General features: G+C 38.9%; 1 protein-coding gene across 1 annotated transcript; it reads left to right on the top strand.

Moving 5' to 3' along the window:
* The first annotated feature begins 395 nt into the window (after positions 1–395).
* Positions 396–25096, top strand: Srfbp1 (serum response factor binding protein 1). The gene is made up of 8 exons (XM_038330381.1): positions 396–510; positions 9321–9409; positions 10238–10310; positions 18163–18234; positions 21862–21943; positions 22592–23312; positions 24402–24439; positions 24792–25096. Exons 1-8 carry the CDS (start codon positions 445–447, stop codon positions 24974–24976), a joined length of 1326 nt encoding a protein of 441 aa, XP_038186309.1. The 5' UTR covers positions 396–444; the 3' UTR covers positions 24977–25096.
* The last annotated feature ends 451 nt before the right edge of the window (positions 25097–25547 follow it).

Raw genomic sequence — 25547 nt, forward strand, 5'->3', positions numbered from 1 at the left:
CATATTCGCGCTTCGGCCGATAAGAAGCAAAAGGCACTGAGGGAGGCTCTTAAAAAAGATATCCTTGAAAGAGCAAAAATCTTCACAAGCGCTAGATTTTACAACTGAGCAAAATCGGCAACTCAACCAACTTGATCTGTTCAGGAAAGCGTTCTCCGCTACTCCCTCAGTACCTTCCAACTATAATGGAACACAGCGGAACAATCCCCGGGGAAAAGTTCCCTTCTCGGCAAACCTCAGCTAATACCACGCCCCTGGAGCGCTCACTTGCTGGTTTCCACGGAAACGCTCCATTCCGGCCCTTCCCACTTCCGGTACCGCCGGAAGATCCCTACTCTTTTTTAGGCGTCTGCGCTCAGGACGGTGAATTTTGGGCGGAAGAGGCCACCGTCGGTGGGCGTGCCTGCGCAGCCGCGGTGTAACCTCCGGCGTTCACGTGTGGAGATGGCGGCTGATCCTGTTCCTGCGGCCGCAAAGCCTCAGCCGGGAACTCTGAACCTCAATAACGAGGTGAGCGTCGCGGGCCGGGACTGTGGGGTGTAGGGCGCCCTCTCCGCCTCCGGCATCTCCCGCCGCGTGGGTGGGGAGCGCGGCCGCCGAGGACCCGTCGGGTCGGGAGACTGGAGCCACGCGCTGCGGGTCGCGTTCCCGGTCTCAGTCTCCGCACACTTCCGTCCGTGCGACGATGGGGAGCTCACTCTTTGCACGGTCCCTTTTAAGTGTTCTCTGTAGAATGTAGCTCCACGATTGTCCCTTCCTCATAACCTGGTAAGTTTTAAATTTGCTGAGCTCAGTGCCTGGCCCGGAGTAAGCTCTCAGTAAACCTGCATTTTCCTGATTGTCAGAATTGAAGGGAAGAGAATTCAAACTGCAGCACGGTTTGTGTTACAAGTTACAGATCTTGAATGACCCTGTACGCACTCCGGACACCTCTTTTTTTCCTGATAGTGTCGGTCCCATTGATCTGTTTCCTTTACAGCTGACCTCTAAGAGCCATTTGCACTCGCTTATCCCCTTTATCTCTCCCTGGTTTCGTGCTTAATTCCCGTCTCACAGCCACCTCCGCTGGACTGTTAGTCTTGCCAGGCCCACCAAGCGTTTTCAGTATCTGCTTTTACCAACTTTCATATGGCATCCCAAACAAGGTAAGCTTGGAGGAACGAGAATCGAACGGACACCTCACAGCTGCATATCGTGAAAGTGCCTTACCCTGCTTGTCGTTTCTATGCAGGTCACTGCCCCAATTACAAAGCTGTGTAGGACTTTTTTGTTGCTGTGTTTCGTTTTCCAGTAACCTGTGATGGAGAATAAAGGAGGATTCTACCCCTCCTTCCCAAATAATTGTGCAGAAGTTTTTGCAGAAGCAAAGTCAGATGGGTTATACAGTCCTTAATCTTCTCGGGAAGCCCTCTACAGGAATTGCAGACAGTAATTGAGTAATGTATTGGAAGACCTTGCAGGCATAGGGACTCTTTTAAGCAGAAAAAGGTTGGTGGTAGGAAACTCTGAATAATAAACGGCTAGAAAGCGTTCACTGGTGAGAATTAACAAATATGTCACTGTCTTATGCCAGATTGAGTCTTTTTTTTTTTTTTTTTTTGGTTTTTGTTTTTCGAGGCAGGGTTTCTCTGTAGCTTTTTGGAGCCTGTCCTGGAACTAGCTCTTTAGAACAGGCTGGCCTTGAACTCACAGAGATCCACCTGTCTCTGCCTCCCGAGTGCTGAGATTAAAGGCGTGCACCACCACTGCCCGGCCATATTGAGTCTTCATTTCAGTAGGTAATGGGTTACAAGGTATCAAAGAGGGAGAAACAAGGTGTTTAGAATTTCCTGATGTTTTTCACCCATTTAAACTTGTATTTTGTGCAAGAAAATTGTTGTTTCTCATTAAGTTATGTATGAACTGTGAAAGATCTTAATTGTCCTTGGAAGTTCGGGGAAAGGGATAACTACATTTAGGTCTGGGTTTGATTTCAAGGGTCACGATGTCAGGTAATCAGTTGAGCAAGGTTCCTTTCCACTTCCGCAACTTGTAGGCTTTTTCAAAATAACTAAGTAAGATCATTAGAAAGAATTCGCTGATTGATTTTAACCAGATTGCTTTCAGTGATGTGACCACCTGTTTCTGTCATGTGTGCATGTAAGGATGTTCCCCTGGCATATACATGCTCTAAAAATGTTTTCTGGGTGATTGGATGAATTTACCAAATAAGAAATCATACATATCCAAACTTTAAATTTAATATGTCCTTACAGATACCAAATAAAGAGGACAGAAAATAATGGAAATGTTGATGTCATCACTCAGGTCAAAATAAGAATACAAATGGAGTCGTGAGTCACTTAGTGGAAACAGGTTCGAAAATACATGGCACTGGCGAATTATGTCGTTGAGCCACAAAACCCTTAATGATTGTGACATCACTATCACTTGGTGATAAATTATTATGGGACCACTCGCTTCAAATATTTTGTGCACATGACCATGGCTTGACCTACATAAAAGTTGAGAAGCAAGATGAAAGAAAGAACAGAGATGACTGCCTAGAAGAAGCTCGTCAGATATGACATTTTTTTTCATAGAAATTTGGCAACAGCTTATCCCCCAAAGGGAAGTAGATGTGAAAAGTTGAGATTCAGTGTGTCACACCTGCTCTTGTCTCTGCTGCTGTGGCCATCCAGAGTATTCTCCAGACAAAGCTGTTCTGCTCTCCTCCTAGCTACTGGGGTTTACGCTGTTGATTGTCTTACCTGCTGCTCAGTGTTTTCTTCAGCTCAGATTTAAGTCATTTCCATATTTTAAACCCACTGGCTAGCTTATGGATAAAATTGAGCTACATAAGGACACCTGCCCGCCTTGTTTTCTCCTGTCCTTGTTAACCCATGTTCTCAGCTGCATTGGCTCCTTCTAGCCCTGCTCTAGGTCCTTGGCACACGCTACTACGGGATCTAGAATTTCCTCTCACCAGTCCCACTTACAGCTTTCTCAGGAAACCTTTTGCTAGCTTTTATCCTTTGTGTACATTCTGGAAGCACCACTTAATTCTCCTTGTCAGCATTTGTAATGGCATTTGTGTGGACGTATATACATGACTTTGTGTCCCTTCTACCTGCCTTTATATTTTTCCATGTCATATTCTCAGTATATATTTTGTAAATGTTTTTTATATTTTTTTAAGGTTGGTCTGTTTATTTTATGTATGAGAGAGGTATGGCAAATTTCTACTTTATCAAATTTGCAAAGATTTGTAAACAAACCTCTGGTTTTTTCTTTGAGATAATGATAATCATAGCCAGGACTTGATTAGTAACCCTTGTTTTTTAATTTTGATTACTTTTTAAAGGTATATCATGGTCTGGTTATATAGCTCAATGGTAGAATGCTTGCCTGGCATGCACAAGGCCCTGGGTTCAATCCCCAGTACTGCCAAAATAAATGAATAAAGTCTAGAATTATTATATATATTTAATTTAATGTGTTTTATAATATATTCAGTTTACAGAATGTCTTGTGAAAAGTAAAGTCTCCAAAAACTATGTTGAAATGAGAGGTAAAAAGAAATCTCTGAAAATTTTTACCTTTTTTCCTCCCATCCCATTAGAACTAGAGAAGCAGGGATGCACAGTTGGAAGTGTCTATGCAATGACATTTAGTGGGTAAAGAATTTATAGAACTTCAGCTAGCTTGATTCTGTTCATCGCTTTCCTTGACCAAGGCATGTGTGTGTGTGTGTGTGTGTGTGTGTGTGTGTGTATATATATATATATATATATATATATATATATTTAAGATTGGGGTTGGGGTTTGGCAGTCTGGTAGAATACCACCATTTGAAGCATCATGAAAGAAACTCCCTAGAAAAAGGTGATGTAATTTTATAATTTGGTACAAAATAATAAGTCTTTTAAATTTTTTTAACCTAGTAATGTAATATAACCTCCATCTGTGGTTTTGATTCTTATTGTTTTGATTATCTGAGGTAACCTCAGTTATAAGATTCAGAAGTAATTTGTAAGTTTTGAGTCCGTGTGCTGTTAAGAGCAGCATATGAGACCATGTGCTGTCCTGTCCATGTTAACTTACCCCTTACTCTAGGGTACCTGCATTATATGTGCTACCACTCATTGATCCCTGCTCTCTCAAGGACCTGATTGGCTGTCAGGATACCATAGTGCAAGAAACCCATATTTAATAATGACCATGAAATGGAAATTTTTTACTATGACATGTTACTACTGATCTATTTTATTTTACCATTTTAAAAATTTTGCACCAACTTTATAAGTAAAAAAATAAGTACACACATGCACACATATGTGTATGAGAAAGAACTCAGGATTTTGAACTACCTGTATTTTCAAACATCTTTGGGTATCAAAAAATATTCCCCTTGAAGGAGGGAACTATTGATAGGTAGAAGCTAAATGTCTTTACTTTCTTCCATGTATTTTGAATGATAAGAATATAAAAAACTTTTTGCATGTATATATGACATTACAAAATGTTTATATCATAGGTGCTTAGTATTTAAAAATTATTGAAATGGTAAACCTCATCTTAAAAACACCAGCTTATTTGCTTGTTAACTGTTCCCATGAGTTTTGCTAGATGGCAGCATAAGCTTGGTAGTGGCTAAATTACAGGCAGTCATGCTTCATTTTAGATTTTTTTTTTTAAATTCTTGTTGATCAAAAAAATAATTCAACAGTAAGTTATAATCTAGATGACTAACCTAACGTTTCCTTATAAAGACATAATAAGGTTCATAACTGTGAAGTACTTAGAAAGTGATAGAACATATGTCTTTGTAACCTACTTTTATTTAAGAGTTCTCAGATTTTGCTGCATCATACTTAAAACACCAGCTTCTTTTTTCTATGTTGGAGGTAATTATTACCCTTCTGGTGCAGTTTCTCACCTATATGTCTCATTCTTTTGTACTATTTCTATAACTAGTGTATAGTATTGATAAATATTTTTAAACTTTGCATGTGTGATACTATACTGTAGAAATATGTATGTCCTTTTTGTGTACTCTATGTATATTGTATCGTAAGAAACATTTTCTAATGAGTGGAGCATGGAAAGCCTTGTGCGATTCTTTACTGTTGACACATGCCTTCTAACAGACTCTCAGATGTAGGATTTTTATTAAAGATTGCCAAAATTTCCTCCATAAGGACTATAGAAGTTGCCTTTCTACCAGCAGTTTCTGAGCATGCCTGTTTTCCCCTAGCCCTGTGATCCAAGGTTTATGATTTCTGTATATCCAAGAGTGAATACGCAGAAGTTATAATGTATTCTAAAAAACCACAGATGTGCTCAGCTTTTCCTAATAACTATCAGTTTTGTTAAGGATTATTCTAATTATCTTGGATTATTCTAATCCAAGAACATGAAAAGTAATACATTACTTGGGAGTTAGCTAATTTACTAGATAGCAGATAGTCAGCAAAAGTCAGTTCAAACTGCTGGATTTTGTCTGTTGTCCATAGTATTAAAAATTTGTCACCATGAATCCCAGAATATAGCTCTTTTTCTCACAAGTGAATTATCACTAATCATTAGCTTATAAGAGATGCATAGCTTATATAAGTATACATGGGTAAAGTGGTTCATTAAGGAATGTTTGGAATGTAGAGAGGATGTTCACATTGCAAAACACTGCTCCTTGTCTGTGATCATTACCAGCAATGGAATGTTGGACTGCAGAAAGAACTTAGTGCATAGCTAGAGAACTCTTTGGACAGAACGTCCTTCCTTTCATGATCAGCTTTTGCTTGTTTGTGGTTCCTTCTCTTCTTTGAGTTGGCTTTCCATCTGTTCTTTTTTCAATAAGAATGCTAGGTTTTGACTTTATTGTATTATTTTGTTATTTATCCAAGAAGTGATATAGGTTACTTCAATTCTAGTCATATCTCACAGCCAGCACAGAAACACTCTCACTGTGAATTTTCAGTCTTCTAATGGGTCATTTTAAGTGCTTTCTTTTTGCTGCTTGGAACATCAGTCTGAGTAATTATGAGTTAATAGAGTTTTACTTCAGTTTCTCCTTCGAACTCTTCATACTTGTTTTTCATCTTGTTTCCACTATTATCTCCTTACCAATTTTACCTACTTTCTTCTTTCTCACACCTAAACAACATTATAGTCTAACTATCTCAGTTGGGGGTTGGTTGGAGTAGTTTGTTCGTTCTTACGTAACTCTTTGTCTTTCTGTCTCTCTCTTGTGGGTGCAATGATGGTATTCAAGAAAGTGGGGCTTTCTAAGCCTCTCCCCTTCTTCTGGGGCTCTGAGCTGGAAACTGTGAGGAAGATGCTTAGTGTCAGGACCTGAGTTGGGACAGGGACTTTGCAGCAACTAAGGGTCTCTCTCTTGCTCTCTTATTCTTGCTGGGGTGGGTGGGCCAATGTTCCTTACTCCTTGGAGGCCATGAGGCCCAGCTCTTTTATTATTTATTATTTCATTATTTATTATCATACCAGGAAATGAGCTTTGCAAACTTGTCATTGAGAAAAATGCCAGCCCCACCATCAAAGATGGAAGAGTGGGTGTCACTATTGAAGTCACAGGAGTCAACCTGGTCCTCACTGTCGCCCAGGGTGCCCTTTAGTGGGCCCTAGTGTTCCTGCTTCACCGCCTTCTCCATGTTATCATACTTGGTAGCTTTCTCCAAGTGTCAGATCCAAGCGGACACATTGGCAGTAGGAACACAGAAGGCCATACCAGTGAGCTTCCCATTCAGCTCTAGGATGACTTTCCCTATAATCTTGGTAGCACCATTGGATACAGGGATAGATATTCTGGGCAGCCCATAGCCATCATGCCATAGCTTCCCAGAGGGACCATCCACAGCTTCTGGGTCACAGTGATGGCGTGTACTGGGTGGTCATGATTTCTTCCCACAATGCCAACTTGTTATGAATGACCTTGGCCAAGGGGGTTAAAGCATTGCTGGCAATCTTAAGTGAACTGTCATACTTCTCATGGTTCACATGCATGACAACCGTGGGAGTGTTAGTAGAAGGGGCAGAGATGATGACCCTCTGGCCCCACCCTCAAGTGGGCCCTGGCTGCCTCCATGGTGGTGAAGAAACCAGTAGACTCCACAACATACTCAGTACCAGCATCATCCCATTTGATGTGGGTGGAATCTCGCTCCTGAAAGATGGCCGTGGCCATTCTTTTGATGACAATCTTCCTGTTCTCAGCCTTGACTTTGCCATTGAGCTTGCTATGGCTAGAGTTATGCTGGAACATGCAGACCATGTAGTTGAGTTCAGTGAAGAGTTAGTACATTTATGGCAACAGTAGCCACTTTGCTAAACAAGAAGGAAGCCCCCAATAGGGCCAAATCTGCTCACTCAAACCTTCACCCTTGTGACTCAAGTCACACACACTGCATGAGATGTGACTGTCTCTGGAACGGGGAGGAGCAGAGCATATTCTCTCCCTCCCTCCCTTCCTCCGTGTGTGTGTGTGTGTGTGTGTGTGTGTGTGTGTGTGTGTGTGTGCGCACGCGCGCGCGCAGGCGCGCGATTCTTTAGTTCTTCGAAAAGACCTTGCTGGGTAGTCCAGTCTAGCCCTCTGAGTGCCAGGGTCATAGGTATGTCCCACTATACATACCAGCTAGTTCTGCTTGCTTTTGGTTAGAGAATTTGCCGAACTGTTACGGCCTTCTGCCACACACATGCCAGCTTAGCCCCATAATTCCTGGATGACAAAAGAATTGATAACCTTTAATGGCCTCACAAAAATGCCACTGGTAATGTTTTACAAAAGTAAAGCTAAGTTTTTAGAGTAATCAGTAGGGAGAAAAACAATTTCTTTTTTATATATAATGAATGCTTATTATGTGTTATACTTAAATTTGTCTGTTGCCTGTACATGGATACTTAGAAAGTTAAACAAGAAAAAATGTTTGGTATTGGTGTGAAATGTGACTATGGAAAAAAGCATTCCCTTTGTTCTTAGAATTTCTTACCAAGTAATATCGAGCATACTCCTTTTGAAATCAGAGTTTTGAAGTTGGAGACTAGCTTTCCTGTGATTGGAATGTAACTAGGGACCAGCTCTGCTGAGATATATTAGTTAAGTTTGCTATTAATAGTAAGCCTACAAGGTTAAGCACTGAGGAATATGTGCTAATGTTTTAATGTTTTAAATTGACATGTGGTAGTACTTTTTTCATAAATGACTTAATTTTGCAATGTATCATAACCTGTTATGATTCTGTTTCTCAATTTTTAGTTTGTTGTTTTGTTTTTTGAAATAGCCTCATTCTGTAGTCCCAACTTATTTCAGACCGAGCATGCAGTACAGGCTGTCCTCAGGTTTGTGCTATTTTCATTCACTTCATCCCAAGCATTGGGATTGCAGATGTAGCCACATGCTCGTGAGAAAGGGCAATAAAAGACTTGGTGTTCATGGATAGTGGTTTTTGTGGGGTTCTTTTATTCCTCGAAGAAAATCTATAGTAAAAACAAAAAGAAAATTTCAAAGATGTTGCTGTATTCTAGTGGGAAAGATTCTGATTATGTTCTTTTAATATAGTAGGCATCTGAAGCAGTAAATGAACAGAAGGTGTGCTCTGTTCTGGTTTTCAGCAAGTTTTGTTGAACATGGTCTATATGCCGTGTACTATTTTAAATGTTTAGAACTAATGTTGAGTAAAATAAGATTTTTTAACTTTCATGGAATTATCTGGGGGGAGACACATTAAACATAATTGGATTAAAAGTAAGACATTAATGTTCTTGTAGTAAGTTGTAGAGGTGCCCTTAATTTCAATAAGAGGAAATTTGTGACCTTGATAAATGATGTTGAGCCAGTCAGGAAGAGTAGATGGTAACAGGCTCGTGGGAAGATTCTTTCCTTTCTCAAGAAGACTTGGGCAACAGTTTGTGATGGTCAGTACGAGCACACTGAGGCCAGAGACTAAGAGAAAGCCCTGAACATCCAAACAGTGCCATGAAACTGTTAAAGAAAGGTGAAGGTATGATATCAAAAATGATAAAGATGGGTCTTTGATCTCAGAGGTGCAAGGTATTTCTCATAGAAAAATCGTAATTTAGTATGTTCCCATCCTGAGTATAACAGTAAAATGCCAATTGCTGGAAATGTTGTGTCTTTAAAAATAGAATCCTACCAGTTCTCCTTCGATCCCTGGCACATACAGTTTTTTACCTTTGTGCTCCTACACTGTTTATGGAAGAAGTTTGCATCAGTCTGAGAATGTCAAGCAGAGCTTGTAGGATTCTGTGTAATAATATTCAAAATGTCTTTTTTCCCATTAATTTCGTCTTTTTTTCCCTCCAAGGTTGTGAAGCTGAGAAAGGAAGTGAAGCGAGTCCGAGTTTTGGTTATCCGAAAACTTGTCAGGAGTGTTGGCAGACTGAAGTCCAAAAAGTTAGTTGTGTGAAGTAATAACCCTGTAACTAATAAAATGTCAAAAGTATTTTTAATATTTGTAAGTTAGAGGAATGAGTATGCACTCGGCTCTGAAGTTTTCTATGTAGATAGGATCTATGATGGAGTGAGCTGTTCAGCGTGCCCTTGTATGTATGTTTTGAGCCTTTCTTGCTTAAGATACAGAATGATATCTTCCATTTTTAAGAAAGGTCTCCCTTTCCTCCTTCCAAATTGAAATTGCTTGCAGGGTTCCTTATGTGCTTTATGTAACTAGAAGTTATTTCAGAGTGTTAGTAAGTCTAAGATGTATCAGTTATGACTTTATTTCATTCACCTTTCTTTGTCCTAGTATTTTGAAATTTTTAGTATCTTGTGGAAATATTTGTCAGCTTATTGTATGCTGTGATGTTTTTAAGTAAAAGAATATATTTTATTTCCAGCATCAGTAGTGTCAATGAAAAACTGTTTGCAGTTCTTAGGGTTTAAGCACAAGGATTTAGAAAGCCTTCAGATGTGTGGTTTGTGGTTTTCTGTTTGTCCTGCCTTTAGTTGTGTCTTAGGAGGCTTTTATTACTTTAAACAGAGTTTTGGTGACTGACATTGTCATTAAAAGACTAGAGAAATCTGCCAGCCGGTGAAGTGATTCCAGTATAGCGTGCACCACATCCCATTTCCAACACAGTAACAGCGGGTGTGTGTGGCAGGGTTGAAAGCAGCAGTACAGGGTGCATGCTTGTCACGTAGGTTTTCTCAAAAACTTAAAATACTATTTATGACGTGTCTCTAAAACTCATGTTTTCCTTGGTAATAATTGTCTCTTTACAGGGGCGCTGAAGATGCACTGTTGAAAAATCAGAGACGAGCCCAAAGGTTGCTTGAAGAAATTCACGCCATGAAGGTAAGGGCGTGCAGTGGTGTTGTGTGCTGTTTGTCCTGGCAGCCCATGTCTTGTGTGCATGGTGCCTCTTTAAGGATTCCTAGGTTGCTCAAGGTTTATTTGTGTGGCTGAACTTGGTGATGAGTGGCACGTTTGCAAAACTGTGATATGTGTAAGCTTGCATAGTTCCCTGTTTTTTAAGTACTAGACTAACTTGAGTTGAAACTGCCAAACTAAACTCATTTGTGTTTTATGATGCCTCATGTCTAAGGCTTTTATTTTTACTGTTACTGAGGCGTGTATGCTAAACTAAGGTCAATAGTTAAAGGGTTTGTGCTATTTGGAAACAGGGACAGTGATGCTGACATCATGCTTCTCCTGTTGCCAACTCAATAAATTTTTACGTAGTGCTGTCAGCATTTTATGAGGTTCTGTAGAACTTAAAATAAATGTAGTGTTGAACCAGCATGGTTCATATTGTCGTCTTTTCAGCGAGACTCTTTACTAGCATAATTTTTAGGTCTTCTTGCTGCCCTTTCTTTGTGGAAACTTTCATTTACAAAATGACATACCATTAAATGTCTAGAAGACTTTTTATTGCTGAACTTAAAAACAACATTTGGTACCAGCAATTATCTTAATTGCAGGGTAATTTTCTGTGTAAGTTTTGACTTTTATAATTTTGTGTAATTTTCAAGTTTGATTTAGATAAAAGAGCAAAAGAATTCTTTAACAATATTTTAATTGAGTTGAATTATCTGTGCTATTGACTGCCCTTTTTAAGGAAAGAGAAAGTGTTGAGTAGGATGCAGTTATCCCTGTTACTACGGGGGTGGGCGATGACTCTTAGGGATAAAGAGCCCCATATTTATTAGTAGTTGTCATTCCTGAAGGACTGTCAGATATAAAAATCCTTTTGGTAGATCCTTTCCTGTGATTTCTTCTAAGTATTAGTCTTTGTAATTTTAGTTGTTCACAGATTTTGAACCACTAGATAATTGCTGATTTCTCTGAAAGAAGAATTCAGTACACGTAAGAGACTTGCAGTCTGTAAGGAGTTTGGTGACAAGTGACTCCTTTAGGTCTTTAGAACACCTGCATTTTGTAACTCTCGATAATATGCTTTTGTTAGTTAGCGAGTTGTCGTATCTGATCTGTATGTGAAGCTTGTTTTCTGTTCTTTAGTTCATCAACAGGGAAGTCAGGCCTTAGAGATGTTTGCAACGTTACTACATTTGTCTTTCCCGCTATGTGAGAACACTTGCCGTTACCACATAGAGCCACAGTTTACGGGCTGTGTATTGAATTCATATACTTTATAGTATACATATTTGAATTCCCGGTGGGGATTAGGGTATTATGGGTTGGCCAGTCTGACTTTTATCTTGTTTCTTTTGTTTTTAATCTCTTTTTGTATTGACTTATATATGGCAGTAATTGAATTCAATTACTAGGCTAGGAATACTAGATCAACTATTTGTTTACTTAGCTAAAGTGTTTAATTTCGTTTCTGATTTGCGGTACTTTTACAGAACCCGCTTTTTCTGAAAGGGGTAAATATACTTATCATTTTTTCGGTTGAAAGGTCTTTCATAATTTTGTAAGGAAGTGTTTTTCATACATATGGGAGTATCAGAGAAATAACCACAAAACAGTAGATTCACAGTCACACAATTAAATTTGGAGGAGAACCTCTACTTACTATTTTTCCAGAGTAGTTGTTTCTTTAGCTCATATACCACTAGTCTTTAATAGTTGTGCTCATGACATACTGTCAACTTGCTTGGTATGATAATAGGGTATTTTGTTGCAAGATGTCATCATCATGGAGAAAACCCCATATATTTTTAGAAGTGGGAGTAGTTTCTTTTTGGCCACAGTGTAGGCTACAGGGACCAGATCTTTATGATTCTGTAAAATGATGGGTTCTAATTTTATATAGTGTTAAGGATCCGTCTCTGATGTTGTTTCTGATAGTACTCATACTCTTAAGGGGTTAGTGTACATACCGGCTTCTGAAAGAAGTTTTTTCTCATTGAGAGGCAACTTATCAACTTAAAGATCCCCAAGTGACTAATCTGGAGACCAAAAAGGTAAAACTGAAGCAAGATAGTACAACAAACTTAGTTGGCTTTTTGTGTGAATGCTGGGGATTAACTCAAATCTTCCTACTTACATGGCAGCAACATTACCTACTAAGCCATCTCCCTGGTCCCTAACACCTTACTCTTCATGTTACTAGTCCTAAGAAACCTTCCCCAGCACTACCATTCTAATTCCAGAACTATTGACCCTCTCAGTATAGCTCTTATATTTCTGCTGTGGTCTGTTTTCACGGCGTTCCTTCTCAGGGAAGGTGTTCCTCAGTTAATTCTCCTAGCAGGTAGTGATGCGCTTGGCATATGGATGGTTAAGAGGCTTTTAATACAGCATTTTTTTTTTTGATGCTAAACTATTACTAAAAGGATATGAAATTGAGGGGTTTTTATTTCTTATTAGTATAGTGTCAGAAATATAAAGATTAAAAAAAGCTAGTTTTTCTTTGTTTAAAGTCACCTTAGTCAGCGTCCTAAGGCCATATAACTTTGTGTTTTTGCAGTGTGGTTTGTTTTGCATGTGTGAGTACATGGCAGATGCATAGAGGTCAGAGACAACTTAAAGTCGTTGGATCTCATGTTTCTCTGTGATGTAGGTCAAGGGGATCAGAGTAGAGTCTGCACTTGGTGTCTTTACCCACTGATCCATCTCACCATTCCCTATTTCATTTGTTAAAACAGAATTTTCTTCTTAAAGTGGACAAACCCCAAAGTCTTGTGATTTTTGCAATGATAAACAGGCAATCTTGGTGGTGTGTGCAGAGATCAATATATATTGCCCCACTCATACTCCGGAAACACCATTTAAAAAGTAGTTTTTAAATTGAAATCCCACTTTGCTTCCTGGAATGCAGTTTCTTCAGCTAAAAGTCTGAGCTTTGAATAGGCCATATTCCTGACCCTTAATATTGTTTCATTGTAGGTCCTGTAATGAGGACATATGTCAAGCATATGGTGGCCTCACCTTACTCCTCTAAATACAAGCAGATGTTTCAAATGTAAGTGGTGTCTGTCCTCTGAAACTCCTGTCCCTGGGGGAAGCAGGCCAGGCTGCAGGATGAGTAAACATGAAATGCTCTTACGGATGAGGTTATAGTACACACCAAGATTTTGAGTAAAGAACTGATTCTGGAATTGATCCATCCAAATAAACCTCCTTCTCAACTGAGTAGGTACAAAAGATTTAGAAGTAGAAAGTGCTCGGTACGGAATGGGGGGAAGGGTGTTGTTTTTGTTTGATTTTTCAAGTTTTGTAATTCTGGAAACATGAACTTTTCACCTTGTCAGGATGTTTCCTAATAACCATGAAAGGATCCAAAGCACCATTAATGTAAAACAATTTGAACAAGCAATACTATCATAACTCCAGTAAGATATAATGGGTGCTTGAAAAAGCAGAAACTATTATCAGTATATTTTGTAGGAGACAGCAATAAAGAAAAGCAGCAGTAAATTCAGTTCCTATAAATGGGTATGAACTCAGTTTGGGGGTGAATTGGAAACAGATTTGTAATTGTTTCTGTACACTTTAAACTTAGGGGTTTTTTGTTTTGTTTTGGTTTTTTTTTTTTAAGATTTGTTTACTCATGTTTTTCCTGTCTGGGTGTTTCGCCTTCATGTCTATGTGCCTGGTACTCAGTGCTAGGAGATGGTAGCAGAGCCCAGGAACTGAGTTGTGAGCTATCAGATGTGTGGTGGGAACCAACCTCGTGTCCTCAAGAGCAATAACTGTTGCTGACCACTGAACCCTCTCTCCATTCCCCTAAACTGATCTTTTAAAATTATATATTGTAACATAAGACTTTTTTCATGCAAGTACACAATGTACTTAGTGCATATTATTCCTTGTGGGTCGCTTGAAATCCCTCTTGTCAGCTTTTCCCGTGGTTCCTGGACGATTCTGCTTCTGCTCTAAAGTCATCAGTACATTGTTGGTGGAAGCCGCTTGTTGGTTCCCGGCTGCTAGGCCCCAAAATAATCACACAGAGACTATATTATTTAAAACACTGCTTGGCCCATTAGCTCTAACTTCTTATTGGCTAACTCTTACATATAAATTTAACCCATCTCCATTAATTTGTATAAAACCACATGGCGGTGGCTTACCCAGTAAAGTTCCTGTGTCTATCTCCGACAGGGCTACATGGCTTCTCCTTGCTCTGCCCTTCTTTCTCCCAGGAACCAGTTTAGTTTTTCCCACCTAGCTAAGTTCTGCCCTAGGTCCAAAGTAGTTTCTATATTCATTAACGGTGATCACAGCATACAGAAGGAAATCCCACATCAGTACATATGCGATTTTACGTGTCTATAAATTTTAGGATTCACAAGTAAGAAAAAGCATGCAACACTGAGACAGATTAGTTTCAAATATTTATACATATCAACTTGAACATATAACCTAACAGTTTTTATGTTGGAAATCATGTACTTCGGGTTTTTCTGTATGTTATAGCACATCAGTACTATGCACATGAAGTTAATATGTTGTGATAGCAAGAGAAGCTCATTATTGTATGTTTTTCTTGAATATAAAAATTTATAGGGTCTGGGGAGATGGCTCCACGTTTAAGAACACTGGCCACTCTTCACAATACATTGGTTCAGATCCCAGCACCCATGTGGCAGCTTTGAATCTAACTCCAGTTCTAGGGGCTCCAGCACCCTCTACTGGTCTCAGTGGGCACTGCATGCACATGATTTCAAGTTTTGTAATTCTGGAAATCTGAACTTTTCCCTCTATCAGGATTTTCCTAATAACCAAGAAAGCATCCAAAGCACTGTCAACCGTTAATGTAAAAATTTTGCATCCAGCCAAAACACTCATACATATAAAAATAAATTGATCTTTAAGAATAAAATAAAAATTATTTCAAGCAAGGAAAATTGCTTCAATTTTTAATTCTGTTAATTTCTAGTAAAGCTGTAGACATCTGCTTTACATGCTCTCCTTTTTCCTTCTAAAGCAGCCAAACCTTTCATCTGTCATTTTTATGTGGGGGGAATTAGGGAGTGAAATTTGCTTTTTTAAAACCCTCATAATTGTTGAAGTGCATTATAATAGAAGTTGCAGGTTTGGAGAACATTGTTTCTACTCATCACAGTCTAAGAAAGCATCTTAGTTTTTAAGGATCATATGTCTGATTAGTCATAAAATTGTCATAAACTTTAAAATGAAAAAGGATGTTTCTAGGAAAGTTCTTAAAATTCCATGTTATATATGTAGGTCTTGTACATTTTAGTTTAAAACTGTGTGTGTTGTAGAAGTAGTAGATTTCTAATTTTTCTGTAGGTGTACTGTTCTGTTGGAAACAAACATAATTAAAAAGGTGCTCACATCTAGGGGAATGATTGATTAGCTTAGTGTCTAACATGATTTTCGGGAGATACCAGAGTAAAGGCACTAACTTAGAACTAAAAGCATAAATATGAAGTACCTAGAACTCAGTACTCTGGTAAGGAGAATGCACTGCAGACAGCACGCAGATCAGTCAGTGCATGGTGGGAATGGCTTCTCTGCTCTCTGTAGCTCTGGTGCACTGGACTGTGCATGCACTGTTTGAGCATCGTTTTTATTTTTTACTTACCTCGGTTTTCTTCAGAATGGATGTTGTTTTGTCTCATGGTTTAGTTTCCATCTCAGTTCCCTGGTTGCAGCATCAGGCAGACGGTTAGTGTGTGTCTTTAGTGAAGTAACCAGCATTGCTGGTTATGGGATGTAAAGGTCTACCAGGTGCTTAAATTGCAGGAGTCGTTCCATTTTAAAGAGTTTTGAAAGTTTTCTGAGCAATTGTGTTTTCTAAAATGATGAAACTGAAAGCAAAATAGAGAAGTAACTGGCTAGAAGAGAGTAAGTCGGATTAATATTGTGTATAAGAGACAGTGGTGTACCTATGTAAAACCGGTATTTTTTTAAGCCTTTGTTTTTGCATGTATGTTTCATGACTGCTTCAGTTATCTACTAACTTAGTAAGGGTTTCTGTTGCTGTGATAAAAACACCATGACCAAAAGCAACTTTGGAAAAAGATTTTATTTCACTTCCTCTTCCACATCCCAGTCTATCATCAAAAGAAGTCAGGGCAGGAACCTGGAGACAGGAGCTAATGAAAAGGGCATAGAGGGCCATTGCTTACTGGCATGGTCCCTCTGTATTGCTCAGCCCGCCTTCTTATAGCACCTAGGATTATCAGCCCAAGTATGGTAATGCCCACAGACCAATCTAATGAGAGCATTTTCTCTATTGAGATTTCCTTCAAAGTAGTGCTAGCTTGTGTCGAGTTGATGTGAAACCAGCCTTGTCAATCTCACATGCAGATACATCACTATCTAAATAGAAGCCTTTCTTTTTCATTTATCTCTAAAATGTCAAATTAATAGGCAACTCAAATAACTTTAAACACCCCATAGTCTTCAAAAGTCTCTTTAAAACACCAAAGTTTCTTTAAAATTTCAGTCTCTGGGCTTCTGTAAAATCAAAAACGCTTTCTTATTTCAAGAGGGAGGAACCTAGGGCACACATTTTTCTCTTAACAAAACAAAATCAAACTCCCAACAGTGAAAATAACCAGCAGTCCAATGTCTGGGAGTCACTCACGATTGTTTTGACTGCTTCAAAGGTCTTGGGTCACTTCCCCAGCTCCTCTCTCTGCAGCACACACAACTTGTCTCCTAGGCTCAGACTAGCTCCACTCCACAGCTGCTGCTGCTGCTGGTTGGCAATTACCCCATGGTACTGGCATCTCTAAACTGCTGGGGTCTTCTGTTGCAAGTGGGCTGCACTTTGACCAGTAGCCTCTCCTGGTCTCTTTTTGGGAACTCTGGCCCTGCTTCATGGTTTATTAGTTCTAATCATGGTGGCAGGTGCGTGTGAGTGCAGTTTCCTGAAGTGGCCAGAAGTATCAGTGAGATACCCTGCGGCTGGAGGTAGACAGTTGTGAGCCATGTGATGGGATGTTAAGAATCAAACTCTGCTCTTCAGGGAGAGGAGAATGTGCTCTTAACCTCTCAGCAGTCTCTGATGAGTATGAGTGCTATGGATACAAGTGTGTGCGTGTGCACTTCTGTCCTGGTACCTGTAGAGGATGGAAGAGGGTACTATATTGCTGGAACAGTTGTGAGAGGCAATGCGGATGCTGGGAATTGAACCCAGGTACTCTAGGTAATCTCTCTTTATAGTCTGTCCATTTTAATGGCATCCTGCCACTTCACCATATGTATAAAGTAATGACCTCTACAACCTCCTTCTGTTCCTCTGCTGTTTTTCCAGTTGCAAATTTTCTTTGTAGTCATAGTAATGCGTTCATCTGTTGTGCTTTTCTTCTGTGTCACTACAGTTACTCCTAACCTGCAAATCCATACTCACTACAAGTATTGCTAATAAAGTTACTTCTCCCAGGCTGATGTTCGTCTTTTAGAGTACCCCTCTACAGAGGATTATGTATATAGTATTCCTTGCGTTTCTACAAGTTCAAAACTGTTTATTTATTGTATTTGTTTTTATAGGCTTGACATTTAAAGACTTTCTGACTGCATATGAATCTTTGGGTTACATAGTCCTTGAAAATGTACTGAACTTGTGTCTTGATGTGAGCAGAATCGACACAACACTTAAAGGCATTTGTCGTAGCTTTTCTAGTGTGTGGTAATTTCTTAACCGTGATAGATATTATATTCCTTTTCTAGACGTTAACATTTTAAATATCAGGTTTCTTAAATCAAGATACAAAAGGAATTTTAATCCCAGTGATCATAGATTAAATAAAATTGTTTTCTTTCACAGGAATTGAAACCTGATGTCATAACTAAATCCGCTCTTGGTGATGATATCAACTTTGAAAAAACTTGCAAAAAGGTATATGTGTGGTAGAGACAGTACAGTGTGGAGCGCCTCATCTTGCTGCTTAGTGTTCTGTCATTGTCTCCGGCATTCGCCTCTTTCCCATCTCCATTACCAAATTTTCATAGCTAAATAAAGTAGTGGAGAGTATTATAAGAAACTAATTTAAACCACTACCAAAAGTTAAAGTATCTTTTCTTCTAGTTCTTGATACTTGGGTCTTTCCCCCAGAATTCATCTCTTCCTGTCATTAATGTCCAGTGGCTTTGCAGTGTTAAAGGAGTGTGTTGTTGTTTTGTTGAAAGATTCATCTTGCCCTCTGCCTACTTAAACTATATGTCAACTGTGTGATGTTAAACATCAATTTCTACTTCTTGCTTTTCCATTTATTTATTTTTGTTGTTTTGTTTTTGTTTATTTTTGGTTTTTGAGACATGGTTTCTCTGTAGCCTTGGAGCCTGTCCTGGAATTAGCTCTTGTAGACCAGGCTGGCCTTGAACTCACAGAGATCCACCTGCCTCTGCCTCCCAAGTACTGGGATTAAAGGCGTGCGCCACCACCACCCAGCCCATTTATTTATTTTTAAGACTTATTATTTTACTTACTCATATTTTATGTGCATTGTTGTTTCTGCGTGCATGTCCCTGGAATTGGAACTACAGACAGTTGTGAGTTGCCATGTGGATTCTAGGAATTTAACTGGGATCCTCTGGAAGCATAGCCAGTGCTCTTAACTGCTGAGCCATCACTCCAGTCCCTCCATTTTTTTTATCATTGTTTTTCATATGCTACATTATATGTTTAACAAAGACATAAAAACATTCTGTGTTTGGAATGTATCCATTTCTTTTCTCATCTCTATAAAGTACTACAGAAGCAGAGAGAATATATTTTGGCTCAAAAATTAAGGAGCTGTTGTTCACTGAGATGGATTGTTGGAGGTATACGGTTTATTACTAGAGTATCAGTAGCATAGATAGGCAGGTGTACAGCAACAGCGTGATGGAGTCTCCAAGGAGAATGCAGAACCTAGCATCAGAGAGGACAACTTGGCAGGCTGTCTCAGAAGAGTTGAGAGCCCCTGAGGTCAGGAGTAGGAGTAGGAGTCTCTTATACTTTCTGAGGATGAGAGTGATTGGCATCTGAGAGCCAGGTGCTCAGGTGTTTCCCAGAGTTAGGGTGGGTGTGAGGAGCTGGATATCTGGTCCCTAACACCTCCTTTGATAAGTATTTGCTGGTACAGGATCTGTCAGAGAGCAGTCTGTTAGCCAGGGTCTCACAGTCAGTACCTCAGGAGCACTTATGTGTCTAAAAGCGTAAAGGCTGCTACTGCCGCCAGACTCTAACATTACATCTTTCCATCGTGATGTAGAAGGCATGGTAGCTAAGGCTTCTCCATCCATGGCAGTGGCTTCCTGCGAGGCTCCGTTACATTTTGATGGGTCCAGAAACAAACAGTACGGATACAGGCAGCATTGTTCCTCCAGGCTCACTGGTGCTGCCAATCAGTAGGCCAACAGTTCTGACTGTGACTGCCTTCTGATGTGCCCCAGTGTGCTTTAACGTACCCTGATTCACAAATTTCTTTGTTCTTTGAAACTATAAAATGGCATGAAACTGCTTCCATGCTGGGGTTCCCTAAGTCTGTGTGCTTGGGCCGTGACTCCAGAATAAACTGCTTCTTACACTCTCTAAGGTGAGAGCTGTGCATTGACAATATAACTTGTTGATTTATTTCTTTAGATAAAGTGGAGTTGAACTTAGTCCCAATTTATTTATTACAAGCATTAATATTCATACTCTTGCTCTACCTGTGGGTTTGCAGCTTATTTAGGTGACCTTTCAGAGATTAGTGCAGTGCATAAGTGAACTTTCTCTCTTAGACACTTGTTTTCATCCAGAGGGTATTTGAAGAATTCTTTTCATAATTGAATAACAAATGCCTTTGTGTTGATAATAAATACCCAATTGCCAAAATAAAATTTTTCCATTAAAAGATGAGGGTGTTTTCCACTTTTTTGTTTAATTTATTTGAAATGGAAGAAACTGGAGGTGTGTGAAAAACCACAGTTTCCTGAGAATTTTCCATGGCAAACATTGTGTCCGTTTTAAATAAGGAAAAGCTGTGGTTTCCTTCATCCAGCCTAACCCTGGGAAGGCTTCAGAAGCCCTGAATTACTGCACAGGGTCTGCTCCTTTTATGTGTCCCTGTGGCATTGCCTCTCCTATGAAGTTTATCACCTTCTGATTTGGATTAGTCATTTGTGGAGATGTTTTAAACTAGAGTCACAACAGTTCGTCTGTAAATGGATAGAGGGACTCGAGTGAGGAGGGTGGGTCTGCAGGGTTCCTTGCCCCTTAGTTCCTGCACTGCACACATGCAAGTGCAGACAGCAGAGCAGCCGAGAAATGAGCCTATGCCCACTACTACTCACAAGCCTTTAGGTTTGGTTTTTTTTTTTTTTTTTTCACTAATGCTTTTATTTCTTTTTTTTCTAAGAATTTAGTGGACTTTAAACAATAATTTGTAATTGTCACTAATGATTTGTGAATTAGAGGAAACTTATGGGGCATATTAGACAAAATACACAAAACTGAATTTGAGATCCAGTTTGTTTCTACATAGCTAAATTAAATGACCTTGAAGTCAAGATTGTTGGTTTGTTTTGTAGAGAAAAAAAAGCCCTTGGCCTATAGTCTTTTGTTAATATTTGAATTCTAAAATTGAAATAGAGATCGTCAAAGAAAAATCTTAAGAAAAGTTTGAGATGTTAAGTTTGCTTTCTTGGGAATAAAATTAAAGAAATGCTTGAAATATTAAATTTTGCCTTCTTAGGAATCCAGATTAAACTTTAAGGTGCCCTGTGCTATGTGAAGGAAGGAAAACTGATGGCAGAGTCTTTATCTGAGCACCCAGAAGGGAAAATATATTCGGGAAATGGAAAGGATTGTAGGAGGACCTTAGGAAGAACTTTAAAGATCTCTGTTTACATCATGCCAGTGGAGATCAGCCTGATCCCATGATGGAGCTAGAGCTAGGATGTGGATGAGGTCAGTCCCAGGGACCATGTAAAAATGTGACGTGTGTCATGAATGTCTTAATTTGTGACCACAATAAATGCTACATGCTTCTATGTTCCTATCCAGTAATCAAATATTTGTAAAGTGTTAGTAGTGAGCTAGGTACTGGGTTGTGTTCTGAGCATACACCAAAGAAAGAAGGCATTCAAAACAGGAAGAGAGAACACCATATTCTAGGTTCCATTAGATGAGACTTACTTATTGTCATCATGACTTAGCACTAATACAGTAATTGAATTTTTCTTATTAACTTCATTTTCTTAGACATTTAAACTCTTTGAAAGTAAAAGCTATGTTTTTTTTTTTCAGAACCCATGATGTCTGGCACAGTTTTAAGTTTTTATAGACTTAAATTATAACATTTTAATTATTCAAGATGAGTTGTGTTTTTATCAATGTGATCTTTGTCTTTAGATTAGATTCCATTAGTAACTTATCTAGAGAGAATATTTGCAAAGTCTGTAACCTAAGACATACAAAGATTGATAGATATCAATTCAGTCATTTCCAATGGTGACAGGTTAATTTTGATGCTGTATATTTATTGCTTTCAATTTTCAGCCAGATTCTACTGCAACTGAAAGAGCAATTGCCAGATTAGCAGTTCACCCTCTTCTAAAGAAAAAAATAGATGTGCTAAAAGGTAGGAGTTAAATTACAATAGTGTCCCTAATGCATTTCGATATATGACTTTGGATAGATGATAAATATCTTTAATGTATATAGCTATGGACATGCGTCTACAAGTATAAAAGATTTTGATATTAAAAAGATTAAATCTGTATTTTCCCAAATTTTAATGTGTTATTTGTAAAAATTATAGAAAATATATATACAGGCATGTTGAATAGCTGTTTTAAATATTGATACAGTCATATTATGTCACATAATTTTTATGCATCTTTTATAAAATATGTTTATGAATTTAAGTGCTTTGTCAAAGATTAAATGCCGCTTATTTTTAGGCCTGAAACTAATTCAGTGGCATTAACATAAATTAATGTTGTCATTTTATTGCTTTCAGTGATTTTTTTACTTCATAATTCAAAGCCATGAAGAAAGTAATTTTCTTTTCATTTTTCAATTCAAGATGGATATTTCCTAGTGTTCCTTTTATGAATTTGGTATTTAAGTAATGAAAAGATTTCTTTGAGACCTCAAACTCCTGTTCCATACATACTGTAGATTCCAGTTGTTCTCAAATATTTCCACATAGCTGAAGCAGTACTGTGTGGGGACAGCGACACTTTGTGCCAATGCTAAAACAAAGTCATGTACTATATTCTTGCAGCTGCTGTGCAAGCCTTCAAAGATGCAAGGCAGAATGCTCCTGAAGCTCCGTCATCAAAGAATACTTTAGAAGAAAGCCAGTGTAAGGACACTCGGTGTTCAAAGGATGATGCAGGCAAGTCACAGCATCATGAGAGAACTGTTGGCAGGGAGCAGAGAGGAAAAGAAGAAGCTAAAACAGTAACAAAGAAAGCAGTAAGCGATTCAAAAGACAAAACAGCCATGATAGAGCATGGACCCAAAGCAGTGGCCACTCCGTGTTCTCCAGGGATGCCTTCAGCAAAGGATGCCCTGGCTGCTTCTGCACACCAGAAGGCATCATCTACTGACTCAAAACAGCAAGCCTCAACCGAAACCGCAAAGACAGAGGGTGAAGGCACCCTGGGTGAGAACAGCGGCAGCGGGGAAGAGGTGAGTGAGAGTGAGAAGGAGTACTTCGACGACAGCACCGAAGAAAGGTTCTACAAACAGTCTTCTGCGTCTGAGGACAGCGACAGCGGTGATGACTTCTTCATTGGAAAAGTCCGACGGACACGAAAGAAGGAAAATAGTGTCCGGTCCTCGGCTAAGGAACAGAAACCCCTCCCAAAGGTCTCACCCAAAGCTAATACCCTTGAAACCCATTGGGATACACGAAATGATAAGCACAAGCTGATCCCAGAAGCCCGGAAGTTAGAATCCGTGTTTTTCCACTCTTTATCTGGACCTAAAAGCTCCAGAAGGTAAGGGCATTTTTTATTCTGAACTGATGTAATTCATTTGTTTACTATATGGAGTGGCTACGTATCCTCACAGCATGGGAGAAAAACTCCTCATGAACCTGCTTTGTGTCAGCCTTGCTGGGTTTTGGGCTGGTACTCTCTCTTCATTGTCATAATGGGAACATGATGCAGCAGTGGCACACCCCCAGCTTCATGAGAGCGGGTCCATTACAGCCCATGACATGCCTGGGGAGTTTTGGTTTTGTTCTTTCTATTTATCAGACTTCCAAAATTTGGGATTTTTTTTTATGTAAAACTTTAAAAATATTCTTGATAAACAGAATTTTCTGATAAATGTGTGGTAACCTGCTGCCATTCCAAACATGGCTCCTTCCCATGTTTTAGTACTTGCGACTGCCTTCCTCCACCCAATTTATATTGGGATACTGCTTTTCATCTCTGCTGATAGCCACTTTTCACAGCTGTTCCCCTAGAGAGTTTCATTTATCACTCTTAACTGATAGAGAATACTGGCTCATTTTTAACTAGAAGCTGTGACTAGCTGATATCATCAATAATGACCCTTTTTCTGTATATTTATTGGTCAGAAATACTCTTTAATAAAATAATATAATGTAAATACTTTTTCTAAACCTGGCATAGAAAAGAACTTCAAACAATATTAAAACCTTGAGAGTAAATAAAATATTTGCCTATCTAACTCAGTTGTGCCCAAAAGATTTCTAGATTTTTCTTGGTTCTGCACTAAAAATGTAGATGCTAATTTTCATTATCAATCATTCTCTTTAAAACTTTTTAGAGTTCTTTATATAGACAGTATTCAAGAGCAAGATAGACAAAATGGATTGTTTTCCATTGAACAGAAGTTCCTATGTGGGTGTAAAGGAAAGGGTGTGTGTGTGTGCACGCGCATATTAGAATTCAGTGACTGTAGCTGAGGCCTGGATTATTTTATTTTATTGGCTGGTGTAGAGTGAGGAAGTGGACGCTGAGGGTGAGTTATCATTCTGTCATCAGAGGATTTGTTTTGTCTTTTAGCTCCTAATGTTGTGTTTGTTTTTGTTTTTTGCTTTCTTTTTCTTTTTTTAGGGATCCCAGAGAACAGGCCCCGAAGAATAAAGCTCCAGGTGTGTATTCATGACTGCTCAAGCCGATAAGCAGCACTGTGCCGCAGGGAGAGGATGAAAACTCTGGTCTCCTAACGGTGACTGAGTTGTGTACCCACACAAGTGGGGATGGAGTGTCTTGGCATTATCAGTATCATGTTTTATTGGTTCCTTTTGGCTGTAGCAAAACTGCATGCTCTCTTGATGCTACTGTAAGAGTAGACTCACTAAGTAAGGATTTCTGCTGGGTGTCCGCTCTAAATTGTAAGATGTTATGTCTAAGTAAAATGAGATTCTTCTTTAGTAGTTGGTGTGAAGAGATGAAATCTGTCCTTTTCAGGTATATTTAGTTGCAATTTTTTTTTCTTTCCAGATTTTCCAGAAGATGAACTTCCAGTCAAGAATGAGTTTGCAAAGAGTGCACGCAGAGGGTTTGAGCGTGTGAGACAGCAGGTGCAGGCTCCTCTGCACCCTTCTTGGGAAGCGAGCAGGAGGCGGAAAGAGCAGCAGTCCAGAATTGCTGTGTTTCAGGGGAAAAAAATCACATTTGATGATTGATTTATTGATTGATTGATTTATTGTTGCCTTTTCTGTCAAAATTTTTGTTTTTATTTTTAACTAGCCTATTTAAATAAGTCTCTTGAAAGTTAAAAAATATATTGCTTATCTTTCTTTTTATGTGAGTTCGGGGAGTGTTTATATAATCTTTTACAGATCTCTAAATTTGATTTATAAGACTGTTTGCCCCAAATTATTTCTTATATAATTTAGAAGTTAGAAAATTTTAGGTCCTATCATCCATGATTATGAAATATATTTCACTAGTTAAACTTTACCTATTGTCTTAAAAATAAGGCAAAATGGGGCTGATGAGGTGGTTCGCTCCTGCAAAGCTCATGACCCCTGAAGTTCTCATAGTGTAAGGACAGAGCCAACTCGCAAAAGTTGTTCTCTGCACGTGCAGTGTGGCACATGCTTGGGTATACGCTCACACACACAATGATGTCATAAAAATGTTAAGATATGATAAAAATGTAGTGTTTAAGCAGCTTGCTTATGTATAGTAATCACAAACTGAGTTATCTATACCCCTGCAATAAGTATTTCCACTTAATGAAGAAGAACGTAT

This window comes from Arvicola amphibius, chromosome 5, assembly GCF_903992535.2.
Source record: "Arvicola amphibius chromosome 5, mArvAmp1.2, whole genome shotgun sequence".
NCBI classification, from domain to species: domain Eukaryota; kingdom Metazoa; phylum Chordata; class Mammalia; order Rodentia; family Cricetidae; genus Arvicola; species Arvicola amphibius.